At 43.8% G+C, this 13,730-nt stretch overlaps 1 protein-coding gene across 1 annotated transcript in view; it reads right to left on the bottom strand.

Moving 5' to 3' along the window:
• CPNE7 (copine 7) overlaps positions 1–13,730 on the bottom strand; it is a 41,239-nt gene that overhangs the window by 19,777 nt on the left and 7,732 nt on the right. The window contains exons 2-6 of the mRNA XM_043987469.1: positions 9,655–9,837; positions 8,576–8,650; positions 4,559–4,633; positions 4,146–4,229; positions 463–552 (exon numbers count right to left, since the gene is read on the bottom strand). Of these exons, the coding sequence (XP_043843404.1) occupies positions 463–552; positions 4,146–4,229; positions 4,559–4,633; positions 8,576–8,650; positions 9,655–9,837 (507 nt within the window). The remainder of the gene's footprint in view (positions 1–462; positions 553–4,145; positions 4,230–4,558; positions 4,634–8,575; positions 8,651–9,654; positions 9,838–13,730) is intronic.

The following is a 13,730-nucleotide window of genomic DNA, read 5'->3' as shown; positions in this document are numbered from 1 at the left end:
AAGAGCAAACATTAGCCCAGGCTACCCAAAGGCATTCTGGGAGAACTGGCTCAGCTCCTGGACCATGTAACCTGTCCATCCATTTCCCCACTTCTTCTTCTTGCTTCTCAACATCTATCTCCCCTGGAGTCCAACCTATCCCTTGACCAGAGCCAGAACTATCCTTTCTGTGCTACCTACCTCACAAGGCTTAAAGCCTATATAACTCCTGTTATCATTATTCTCTAGATCTACCTAGTACTAGCCAACATTCCACTGAACTCCACCCCTAACCCCCTCTTGGCTCCTAGATAAAGCTCTTCCCCCTTCTCCACCAATCAGGATTTTTCTTCCATCCTGTCTGTGGCTAAAGGCTAAATTGTGATCCCCTACCCAAGCAGAAGCTGGGGCAAAAGGAGAGATATTTCATGTTCCCAGATCACCTCTCAGGATGGAAGATCCTTAGATCCCAGGCCCCACTACCTTAAGAGGCCTCTTCTCCTCACAGCTACAAAGTGAATTCAGGGAAACTTTGAATGTCTCCCACACAGGATTCAGGTTATTCTTCACAACCTGTGGAAACCAGATGGAACCAATAGTCAGGGTTCATAGGGCCTGGTTCGTGGTACTGACACATTCACCTTCAGGTAAGACTGGTTATTGAATTATTTCCCCTTGAGAACCTTGGCAGGATCCCCACCCACAATGTGTGTCTCCAACTTAACAGAGGATTCTCTACTGGGAGCTACATTTTGGGATTTTCCTTAAGAGCAGAGTCCTAAGGCTTTAAGCCTCATCTTGTCAGAGGATTTTGGAACACTAAGGGACTTCAGAGAATATGTAGTCTAATCCCCTCATTTGGCAGAGGAAGTAATAGAGGCTAAGAGAAGGAAGTGATTTGTCCAAGGCCATATAGCTAGTAAGTGCCTGGCTTGACATAAGGGGGGGGGTTGTCATATTTTATTTATATCTTTTATTTTCACATTCCCTTCATTTCCAAATACATCCCTACCCTACACCCTGTAACAAAGCTTTTTTTAAAGACAGAGGTAAGAAAGCAAGTCGGTAAAAACCAATCAACACATCAAATGGGTACACTTCTGTGAAAAGGGAGAGGCAAATGAATTTTCTCAACAATAATAACAACAACAAAACCCTTTTTGACAATTACAGCTAACCCCAGATGCAATGAGCTACAGCAGGTCCCATATTACTGGAGGTTTTCAATGAGTGCTAGAAGAGAACTTTTCAGGTCTGGATTTCCAATCCAAAGACCTGGGTTAAAAATAGCGGCTCTTACTCCTCTCAATCTCTCTCTCTCTCTCTCTCTCTCTCTCTCTCTCTCTCTCTCTCTCTCTCTCTCTCCTTCCCCAGGGCAATGAGGGTTAAGTGACTTGCCCAAGGTCACACAGCTATTGTCAAGTGTCTGAGGCCGGATTTGAACTCAGGTCCTCCTGAATCCAGGGCGGGTGCTTTATCTACTCCTTACTCTCTTTTGAACACTGAATTCTCAGTACCCTGTACTGAGCCCAGCCCCTTCCACACCCCCCCATCCATACCCTTTCACCTTGACCTTGACCTTGCTCCCAGACCTACCTCTTCCTCCTTCTTCACTAATCAGAACTCTTCTTCCATCCCACCTGTGGCTAAAGCCTAGATTCTGTTTCCCCCACCCAAGCAGAAGCCAGAACAAGAAGGGAGGTGATTTTCTGTGAGTAATACTCTGTGTATTACCCAGGAGAAATCATTTAGCTTCATCTGGCACTAAATATATGATCTTATGAACTTAGCTCTTAGAGTTCAATAAATAGAATCAGGAGAACAATGTAAATACTAGAAATAACATAAACCAAAATAGCATAAAAAGGCAATTGGATCCAGACTAATTATAATCTAAGAGAATAGATGATGAAATATATGTCCCTCCTCTCAAGAGAAGCAAAGAACCACAGATGCAGAATATGGTATACACTGTCAGACACAGTGGCTGTGTTTAATGTTGCTTAAAAGTTTTTTCTTTGTTGCAAAGTTTAGTTCAATAGGGAGAGGGCATGTGAAAGGAAATGATGCTGTAAAGACAAAAGGCATTATGGAAACAAAAAAAAAACTCACACTGGTAAAAAAAATTTTTTTGGCCTCATTTTGCAATCTGGTAGGGTGATTATACCATCATTTCCTTTTGTGTGTGTAATAAATTCATAATAAAAAGTATGCTTATAAACAGATAGCAATTCCATCTTATTAATAATTAATACTGGAACCTCTTCTTGTACTATACTGTACCATCCTATGCCATAATTATTATAATCTGCAGGTTCAAATTGTGTGTATGTGTGTCAAGTCAAGAAGCATTTGTTAAACACCTACTATGTGCCAGGCAGTGTGCTAAATACTGTGTGTAAGCATACATATGTGTACATGTATTTGTTGAATTTTTTCAGTTGTGTTTGACTCTTCGTGACCCCATTTGGGGTCTTCTTGGCAGAGATACTGGAGGTTTGATATTTCCTTCTCCAGCTTATTTTAAAATGAGGAACTGAGGAAAACAGGATTAAGTGATTTGCCCAGGGTCACACAGCTAGTAAGTGTGTGAGGTCAGATTTGAACTCAGGAAGATCATGGGAAGAAGGCATGGCACAGAGCGTGGCTCTGAGATACCAATCTCTGACCACATAGTTTTAATCAGTGTGTATAAAGTATTCCTAGTTTGACTTTTTTTTGACCTTGCATTACTCTACATATATTCATATTCACCATTCTTTCTGATGAAATAGTATCATCTCAACCCCAGTTTCCTCTCATATAACATAAGAGGGTTAGACTGGATGGTCTTTCTGTTGCCTTCCAACCTTATGGTATCACACCACATCTGGGTACCATATTCTTCATTTCCATTCCTCAACTTTCTAGGTTATTTCCTATTTTCTGCTATTACATATAGCACAATTATAAGCATAGGGACTGGACCTGTAATTTCATTGATTCAAGGAATTCCTAGATCAGCAAACAATTTTTGCCAATACAGATCAGCCCTTTCTCATCAATGTATAGTCTTAAGAGATACCAAGAGCACTTAAAGGTTAAGCGACTTTCTAAAGTTACTATATACAATGTGTCAGAAGGAAGACTTGAGGGGCAGCTAGGTGGCGCAGTGGATAGAGCACCAGCCTTGGAGTCAGGAGGACCTGAGTTCAAATCTGGCCTCAGACACTTGACACTTACTAGCTGTGTGACCCTGGGCAAGTCACTTAGCCCCAAGTACCTCACAAAAAAAAAAAAAGAAGGAAGACTTGAACTCAGGTCTTCCTGGTATCATCTACTGCCTCTCCAGTATAATTATAAAGATAAGATTTAACATTGATGAAAGGAAAAACTTCCCAACAATTAGAACTAATGGGCTACCTCATGATTAAATAGTCTCAAAACAGAAGCAAGTTGGTCACTTATAAAGGGATATTTGTTTATGAAAAAATCCCTATGTGGATTGGATGTTGGAATGGATGACCACTGAAACTCCCTTCAACCCTGAGATTCTGGATGACAAATCACCTAGCCTCTCTGTAGCTCCTCTATAGATTAGAGAATAATACTATTAGCACTAAAGGTATCTCAACAAGATTGTGAGAAGGAAGGAATATCTTTGTGAGCCTTTAAGCTCTGTATATGCAATGAGAAATATATCTATGGGCTCTTATTTCTTCTGATAAGCTCAAGCTGTCTTCTTCTCATAAAAGAATGATTTACACTCAGCCCCCTTTACAATCCTCATTTCCCTGGGAGACAATTGGTGACCCAGCACTGGGCCTGGACACTAGCTGTATGACCTTGGGCAAGTCACTTAACCCTGTTTGCCTCAGTTTCCTCAAGTGTCAAATGGGGATAATAATAGTACCTACCTCAAAGGATTATTGTGATTAAACAAGATAATACTTGTTAAAAGGGCTTAGCACAATGCCTGACACATCTTGGGCAAAATATAAATGCTTATGCCTCTCTCCATTTTACAAATATCATTCCAATTTGCCTCCCTTGTCCATGACTTGGCATGTTCATTTCCCAGGGAAATAAAAATTACACCTACCTGTTTTCTATGGCCATTCTCTACCCCAAGTGTTCCCCAAATATTTCATCACCACTGTTCTAGACAATAAGTCCCCACAGCTCACCTCTGTTCTGTATACCAGTTGCTCACTCTGATCATCATTGATCCGGTAGATCTCCAGGAAAGGATCTGATTTGCTAAAAAGATCCTGGTAGTAGCAGAAGAGAAATACAGTTAATTCCCCAGTTGTGGTAGGAGATGTTTGGGCTGGGGGGAGAAAAATCCAGGAGGAAAGTCACTTAATCTTTATGGGTCTCCATTTGTCCTATCTGGAAAATCAGAAAGAATAATAGTAGATTGTCTGCTTTTAAAAGTAGTGTTTTAAAAGAGAATTAAATTAAAAAGTAGCAGTTTAGGGGAAAAATAAGATAAATTAAGAGCAGTAATTTTTGATAGGTACCTATCACTGAACTCCTAGTCCTTCTGGAATGACTCTGGGGCCAATCCCTGAAGGAATTTCTGTTCCTTTCCACTTACCTTGTCGTCCAACTTCTTGGCCCGGAAGGAGAGTTCCACATAACCGTTGTTCCCAGAGATCTCCTCTGCTATCACCTGGGGAGGATGAGAATGTCCTAAGACCATAAGACTCTGTACTAGAAGGAGCCTTCCAGGTCTTCTCATTAATTTCCCTTACATTATGGATGTGTCCCCAGATGACCACGTGGGTAGACATTCCCCAGAGCCCAGCCAAGCCAACTGGCTCCCACAATCATTGAAAGACAAGAAGAAGGTGCAGTCATTGGGAGAGGCCTCCAGACCATGGCTAGGGTCATAGAGAGAATACTCTTCATTGGAACTCAGGAGACCTCACTCCAGCCTTGTCAATAAGTGGCTGTGTGGCTATGGGGAAGCTTCTTCACCTCTCTGGAGTCAAATGAGAACATGTGTTTAAAAGTACATTGTAGATTGTAATTAGCATGCAAATAGGCATTAAGAACAAGTGGAGAGGGGCAGCTAGGTGGCGCAGTGGATAGAGCACTGGCCCTGGATTCAGGAGTACCTGAGTTCAAATCCGACCTCAGACACTTAACACTTACTAGCTGTGTGACCCTGGGCAAGTCACTTAACCCCAACTGCCTCACTAAAAAAAAAAAAAAATTAAAAAAAAAAAAAGAACAAGTGGAGAGAGCCTGGATTTAGAGACTCCCCTCTAACACTTATTAGCTTATGTGACCCTGGGCAAGTCACTCAACTCAGAGCTTCCATTTCCTTGCTGTAAGATGAAAATAACTAGAGTGCAAAGCTCACAGAGTTGTTGTGAAGATCAAATGAGATCGTGTATTTAAAGTGCTTTGTAATCCTTAAAGCTTTATATAAATGTGATTATTGATGTGAGGGATTGTCCTCATGATGGTTATTCATTATTAATAAATCACATTCCAGTGATGTTTAGGTCTTACTCAGATGCCTCATGGTGTAATGAAGATGATCTGCCCTCTCAAAGATCTTACCAAGCTGGATGTCTATTACCAGAGGACCAGTCCGGCTAAGTTCTAAAAGAAGAGCATCATTGCTACACTGGCCACAGGGTCATGAGAATTTGGGGGGGGGGGATGGTGGGGCAATGAGGGTTAAGTGACTTGCCCAGGGTCACACAGCTAGTAAGTGTCAATTGTCTGAGGCCGGGTTTGAACTCAGGTCCTCCTGAATCCAGTGCCAGTGCTCTATTCACTGTGCTATCCAGCTGCCCTGTGAGAATTTTTTGATCACAGAAACTCACACCCAAAGCCCATCAGCAAAGATTCAGAAGTGTCATGAGGGAAGGCATAGCTGTAGACTGAATGATGGCTTTGGAGTCAGGAAGGCAGCTTTATCTCCTGCCTCTGACATGACCTCTGTGGTCATAGGCAAGCCTCTCACTTTCTCTGATCCTCAGTTTCCTCATCTATAAAATTCAATTGAGCTCCTGGGTATAAAACATTTTGAAAAATGTAAAGTGATATATATATATATATATATATGTCGGTTGTTATAATCATAGTGATTGGCAGAGCAATCAACTACCCACCTCAGCACAATCATGGATTCTTGAAGTATTTTGGTGGGGAGTAATGGCAGAGGGAGGAGTCGGGGTCCTGTGATGTCACTGGTTTAGGGAATTTTTAGTTCCACAACTATTATGCAATTTAGATCCTCAGAGAAGTTAGATAATTTGCCCAGAGCCCCACAGCCAGTATGTATTGGAGGCTGGGTCTTCTTCAATCAATTGATAAACATTTATTAAGTACCTACTCTGTGCCAGGCACTGTGCTAAGCTCTAGGAATTCAGAAAAGAAACAAAAGATAGCCCATGCCCTCAGGGAGCTCACAATCCCCAGAGCCCAGCCAAGCCAACTGGCTCCCACAATCATTGAAAGACAAGAATATGGGGGTGGGATGGGGGTATATACACACACACTCTACATACAAGCTAAATAGGGAATAATGAACAGAGGGAAGGCAATGGAACTAAAAGAGGTTGGAAAAGGCTTCCAGTAAAAGATGGGATTTGAGTGGGGACTTTAAAGAAAGCTTGGGGGTGGGGGACAGGTGGTCCTTAGGTAGGGTGGAGAAGCGAAAGCTTTCCAGGCACGGGAGACAGCCAGAGAAAATACCCAGAGCTAAGAGATGGTGTATCTTGTTTGTGGAACAGCCAGGAGGCCAGTGTCACTGGATGGGAGACCACATGGAGAAGAGGAAAGTATAAGAAGGCTGAAAAGGTAAATGAGGGCTAGATGATGAAGGGCTTTGAAAGCCAAGCAGAGATTTTTGTATTTGATCCTGGAGATCATAGGGAGTTTGTTGGGGGAGGGGGCATGACATGGCTGGACCTACTCTTTACGTAGAGGCTGATGGGGGAGGGGTGAGAAATAGTGAGGAATTGAAGATGACATCTCGGTTGTGAGTCCGAGGGGTTGGGAAGATGGTATTGCCTTCTCCAGTAATAGGGAAGGTAGGAATGAGGAGGGAGGGGAAGGTTAAAGGGGAAAGATAATGAGTTTGGTTCTAGACATGTTGAGTTTAAGATGTCTACTGGACACCCAGTTCAAGATGTCTGAAAAGCAGCTGGAGATGTGAGACTGGAGGCCAGCAGAGAGGCTGAGGCAGGAGAGGTAGATTTGAGAATCGTCAGCATGGAGATAACAATTAAAATCCAAGGGACTTTATGAAATTATTAAGGGGAGTAGTATATAGAGAGAAGGGAAGAGAGACCAGGAAAGAGCTCTTTAGGACACCCACCATTAGTGGATATGACCTGGATGAGGATCTAGGAAAGGAAAAGGAGGAGAAGGAGAAGGAATGATCAGATAGTTAGAAGACAAAGAGAGAGTAGTGTCCTGAAAACCTAGAGAAAGGGGTCATTAATAATTAATGTGTTATTATTTATTATTAATAATAATTATTAATATAAAATAATAATTAAGACAGAAAGGATCCATGTTAAAGGCTACAGAGAGGTCAAGAAGAATGAGGACTGAGAAACGGCCATTGGGTTTGGCAACTGAGAGATGATTGGTAACTGGAGAGAATAGTTTCAATGGAATGATAACTTCAGGAACCAGATTATAAGGGGTTAAGAAGAGAGTGAGAAGAGAAAAGGGAGGCACCTATTATAGTTAGCCTTTTCAAGGAGTTTAGCCACAAAGGGCAAAAGAGATATAGAATACTAATTAGTTAGGATGGAAGGATCAAGAGAAGGTTTTTCCATGATAGGGGAGACAGTAGCATATTTGTAGTGGTAAATGAGCCAGGAGGGAGAGAGAGGGGGGGGGAGGGAAGGAGGGAGGGAGATTGAAAGTAAGTGATAGGGGCGGCTAGGTGGCGCAGTGGATAGAGCACCGGCCCTGGAGTCAGGAGTACCTGAGTTCAAATCTGGCCTCAGACACTTAACACTTACTAGCTGTGTGACCCTGGGCAAGTCACTTAACCCCAATTGCCTCACTAAAAAAAAAAAAAAAAAGTAAGAAAGTAAGTGATAGAGTGGGGATGACAGAGGAAGCAATGTGTTGTGTTAGAGAACATGGGATAGAATGAGATCACTTGAACAAGTAGTGGGATTAGCATTGGTAAGGAGTAAGAACACTCCAATATGTGAGACTGGGTTGAAGGAGGAGAGAGTAGCAGAAGTTACCTGAGATACATGAGATGAGGAAGAGGAGAGAAGAGGGAGTATGTAGTGAATGGCTTCAATTCTTTCTGAAAAATACGAGGCAAAGTTCTCAGCTGAGAAGAATGAGGGAGACAGAGCTATGGGAAACTATTATACCATGATGAATCTCTTGAAGTAACATAATTAATAATAATAATAAATAGGGAAAGAGGAGGGGCATGTTTCTATTAGGTACAGTCTCCTAGGCTTCCAGATAAAGGTCCCAGGGAAAGTTGGGTAATGGTTGGTGTTAGCAGCTCCCAGAGGTGACTTTCTTCAAGTTCAGGACCCTTGTGGGAAAGCACATGATGAGGAATGGAGGAAGCAAATGCTGAGAAGGGCAGGAGAGCATTGGGCATCCATACCGTAATGGTGGACTTGCCAGCATGCTTGCCATTTTTAAGGAACAGGGCTCTGGTCATCTTCTTTTGGGCCACGATCTACAAAGAGAAGATAAGGGGTCCCATTGGTGGAGGGAAACCAGTGTGTATCAAAGGTTACCTGCTCTACCCTCTAATTCTCCAAACTATAGTACTTAGAACTTTGTAATATCAGGATTTCACAGAATCTCACAGTTGGATGGAACTTTCTGGGTTATCTCATCCAATCCACACCTGACCCCCCCCCAGAACACCCCCCAAAGAAGCAATCAACCATCTGGCCCCGTCCTAAGAGTCTTACACTGGGGAACCCATCTCAGGCAGCACGGTTTGCTTTTTGGACAGCTCCGTTTGCTTTTTGGACAGCTCCAATTGCTAAGAAGCCAACCAACCCAGCTGAAATCTTCCTCTGCAACTTCCGCCCACCCATTGCTCTCCTCTGGGGCTAAACAGAACATATGAGAGCCCTTTAAATTCTTGGAAACAGCTATCATGTGAATCTAATGTTGTTGTCTCCAATTAGACTGTAAGTGCCTCATGGGTAGAGACCTTGTCTAAGACTGATTTCATCCACCACCCCCAGGAATGATCCATCAGCACTTGTTGCTTTACCCTCAAGGATGGGGGTGGAGAGGTGATAAGCACCTTAATGAGTTATCTCTCCAAAACAGGTATTTTACATTTCCACAGGCCTTACAACCCAAAAGAGGAAATCTCAAGCAGAGATTTCAGATGTTACCAAGGCATCATCCTTGGGGAAATTGCTTTCAAGCCAGGGAGGGGTAAGAAGTCCTTCAAATGTAGCCTACAATATCCTAGGCAGTACAAGATACAACTTTTGCATCTAGGGCAACACTAATGGGTCTTAGATCTTAGATTAGTCTTAAGCTCTCCACTGACTGGCGTATGGTTTATCTGCCCCTTGTCTGAAGAGGGGAATGTTCCCATCAGTCCCTTTTGTGACCTTCAGGGCAGCCCCTTCTCTCCCTCCCTTCAACCCTGCCACGCCCACCCCTAGTCCACCCTCAGTCTGAATCCATAGCCTAGGGACAGGAGGTGGCTACCTGCCCCAGAGTGCACTCTATGCCTCCTAGGAAGTCGTCATCCTGGGAGCCGATGCTGCAATGTCCATGAATGTCGTAGGCCTCAAATCGAAGCTTCTGTACTTCCTCAAAGTAGTAGTCCAGTGTGAAGACCTTGGAGAACACTGGGTGTAGGCTGCTCTTGATGACCTCAGTCCTGTCCACCTAGAAGCAGCAGGGGACATTGGAGCAGGGCCAGCCCCTTCCCTACAGTGCCTGAGACTTCCCTCCCATGGCAGGCAGAACCCCAAGAAACCTCCTGATGGCTAGACAAGTTTTTCTCCCCCTTGACCTTCATTTCTTTCCTGTAGGACCATGAACAGACTCAGAGTTCCATGTTAGGATGCATGGGAAGAGAAGTTATCAACTTAGGATCATAAGAATCGTCAGTTATAGGATTTGGAAAGGGAAGGACTGTTAGAGATTGTCCTACATTTTACAATGGGGAAACCAAGGCCCAAGAAAGGAAGAGACTCATCCAAGGTCTCAGGGGCACAGAACCCACATGAACCCAAGATATCTGACTCTAAATCACGGGCTTTTCCCCTTACAACATTCGCTTCTCACAGACCTAAGGTTCCAGCCCTAACTTTGATACTTAATTTACCAGCTGTTGAACTTTGGAATCTGAAATATCTGAGTTCAGATACTGCCTTAGACACTTTCTAGATGTATAAAACTGGGCAAAGAACTTACCCTCTTTCAGACTCAGGTTTTTTTTTAATCTTTAAAGTGGAAATAATAATACCACCTACCTCCCAGGGCCATGAAAACCAAATGAGATAACACATGTAAAGTGCCTTACAAACCTTAGAGTGTTATAGAAATGTTAGATATTGTTGTGGTTGTTAGTTGAACTTGGGGAACATATTTAAAGGACAAATAGATGCTACCATAGATACAGCAATGGACCAGAAGTCAAGAACACCTGAGTTCAAATCTAGTCTCAGACACTTACTAGATGGATGACCCTGGACAAGTCACTTAAACCTGTTTGCCTCAGTTTCCTCATTTATAAAATGAGCTGGAGGAGGAAATGGCCAACCACTCTAGTATCTGTACCAAGAAAACCCCAAATGGGGTCATTAAGAGTCAGATGCGACTGAACAACAAAAATACATTTAACATCCCTGACTTGTCCCAATATCAAAATGTTTTTGGTCTACTTCACAGCAATGTTAAGAGGATGAAATGAGGTAATTATATCTGAAAATGCTTTCTACAGGTGAGAAGTAAAGCAAAGCTTCACATGCCTCTTTCTTTTTTTTTTCTTTCTTTTTTTTTTTTTTGCGGGGCAATGGGGGCCAAGTGACTTCCCCAGGGTCACACAGCTAGTAAGTGTCAAGTGTCTGAGGCCGGATTTGAACTCAGGTACTCCTGAATCCAGGGCTGGTGCTCTATCCACTGTGCCACCTAGCTGGCCCCACATTCCTCTTTCTTTTGCTTGCTCCCTCCCTCCCCCTCTGAGCTCCCCAAGTCTGCACCTCCCATGCCCTAGCCTCTGGGGCCACTGGAAGACAGAATTAAGCTCTCCACCACACTCCCAGATGCAGCCTCCAACCCCAACCTCTTTCCTTCTCCTGCTCAGTCTGAGGAGATGAAAGACATCCCCAGTCCTGGTTCCTCACAGTTCAGACACTGACACTAGGAACTGAAATACCATATGGTGAACTAGGGACCTCCCACTTCTTCTGTCCCTGCCATGCCCTCCCCAGGCAGTGCCCTAGCACCAAGCTTGGAATAAAAGAGATTGAATGTAAACTACTTGAGGGCAGGAACTGTTTCAGGTTTTTTGTTTATTTGGGGGGTTTTGTTTCTTCTACTTTGTATCTTTAGAGGCTAGCACAATTACTGCCTGTCTCTTGGCCAGGGCTTAAGAAATGACAACTGATGGGGGAAGCTAGGTGGCCCAGTAAATGAAGCACTGACACTGGATTCAGGAGGACCTGAGTTCAAATGTGGCCTCAGACATTTTACCCTTAGTAGCTGTGTGACCCTGGGCAAGTCACTTAACTTTCATTGCCTCAAAAGAGAGAGAGAGAGAGAAAGAGAGAGAGAGAGAGAGAAAGAAATGCCAGCTGAATGATTGAATGAATGAATGAATGAATGCAGAGTAGTAGGCACAAGAAGGACTTAGCAAGGACTCCCACATTAATGTAGCCAATGCTTTTAAGATCCACAACCTGGGCCCAATGAAGCCTCTATAGCCCTGGAGGTGCTAACTTTGACCTTCAAGGCATCTTTCAGCTCCAGGGCCCTACAGCTGCAACTGCCTCGAATGGGTATCAACAGGGGCAGCAACCCCCCACCCACCCCCCAGAAGACACTGACACTGCAGCTCCTAGAGCCTGGCACTGAATATGCTCCCATCCCATCCATTTTCAGATGGCTACTTCAAGAGAACACAAGGTGGGTGGGCGGGGGGGGGGGCAGCTAGGTGGGGCAGTGGATAGAGCACCAGCCCTGGATTCAGGAGGACCTGAGTTCAAATCCGACCTCAGACACTTAACACTTGCTAGCTGTGTGACCCTAGGCAAGTCACTTAACCCCAATTGCCCAGCAAAAAGAGAGAGAGAGAGAGAGAGAGAGAGAGAGAGAGAGAAGAACACAGGGGGGGAAAGGCAGTTTGATGCAAATCTGTCTAAAGCTTCATTTTTTTTTCTTTTCTTTTTTTTTTGGGGGGGGTGAGGCAATTGGGGTTAAGTGACTTGCCCAGAGTCACACAGCTAGTAAGTGTTAAGTGTCTGAGGTCAGATTTGAACTCAGGTCCTCCTGAATCCAGGGTCGGTGCTCTATGCACTGCACCACCTAGCTGCCCCCAGCTTCATATTTTTTCAAGAAGGAGAAGCCACCTGAATTGCCAATAAACCCCAAGCCTGGGATCTCCACCCCTGGGCAGGTCCAAGAAAAGGCCATGGAGGGAGGATCCAATAGGCCTTCTCCTCAATGGAATCCAAGGATGAGAAAGAAAGGAAGGGGAAGAGGAGAATCCACACTGGGTATCCTGGAGAGGAAAAAGGAGAGAATGCCTCTCTCAACTGAATGGATCACTCTTAGGAACCTAAACTGAAGGGGAAGGGGAAGGTTGGGGACTGAGTTAGAGACACCCAACACACTCAAAGGAAAACTGACTTCCCCAGGTACCAACCTGGCTGAGACAGTCAAGACCAGAAAATCTGTCCTGGACTATTGGAATCGCCTCCCCAAAGGCCCCTCTGCCTCCTGTCACTCCCTTCTCCAGTACATCCTATTACAAAGCTGACAAATCCATCTCCTAATATGAAGATCTAATCATTTTGCTCCCTTGCTCAAAAGCCTTTACTAGCTCTCTATTGCCAGGATAGGATAAAACATAAACTCTTTATCCTGGATTTCAAGAGAAAGCTGGTTCAGAAACCTAGCTCCAATCACCTCTCCGGCTTTGTTTGACATTATCCCCTGTCCTGCATATTTTTGGTTCTGCCAAACAGATTGTTGGCTCTTCCCTATCTCTCAAACAGGGAGTCAGTCCCACGTGATGGGATCACACTCTTCTCTCCTCTCTGCCCTTGATTTCCTTCTCTTTCTTCAAGATCCAGCTCAGATCCTAGCTAGGTCTGGAACTGTGATTTCAAGAGTAAAAGACACTCCTAAATTAAGTCTTTCTACCAATGTAAAACGGCATCTTCTCTCTAACATACAGCTCTGAAGAGCTGCCTAGAGAGCATTGAGGAATTTAGTAACTTGACCAGGGTCACAGCCTGGGACTTGAACTCAGGTCTTCATGTCTTTGAGGCAGGGTATCACCACTAAGCTGTTTTGGTTTCTCCTCCTCCCCACCAAAAAGTATTCTTTAGTTTCTCCATCCTTCCTAGAATGTCTTGCCTAGATTTCTCCTTTTCTCCTCTTCATATCTGACCTTAAATCATGCATATTTGTGTGTATATATACCAATCAACTAACTTACCCTGTTATGACCCAAGATTTAATTAACTTGAGGTGAAAGTCTTCAACACCAAAGTAATGTTAAAACCCCCTTGTCAGTTCAATCCTACAAACATTTATTAAACGTTACTCTT

Source organism: Dromiciops gliroides, chromosome 2, assembly GCF_019393635.1.
Source record: "Dromiciops gliroides isolate mDroGli1 chromosome 2, mDroGli1.pri, whole genome shotgun sequence".
NCBI lineage: Eukaryota > Metazoa > Chordata > Mammalia > Microbiotheria > Microbiotheriidae > Dromiciops > Dromiciops gliroides.
This window is presented reverse-complemented; position numbering and strand designations above follow the sequence as displayed.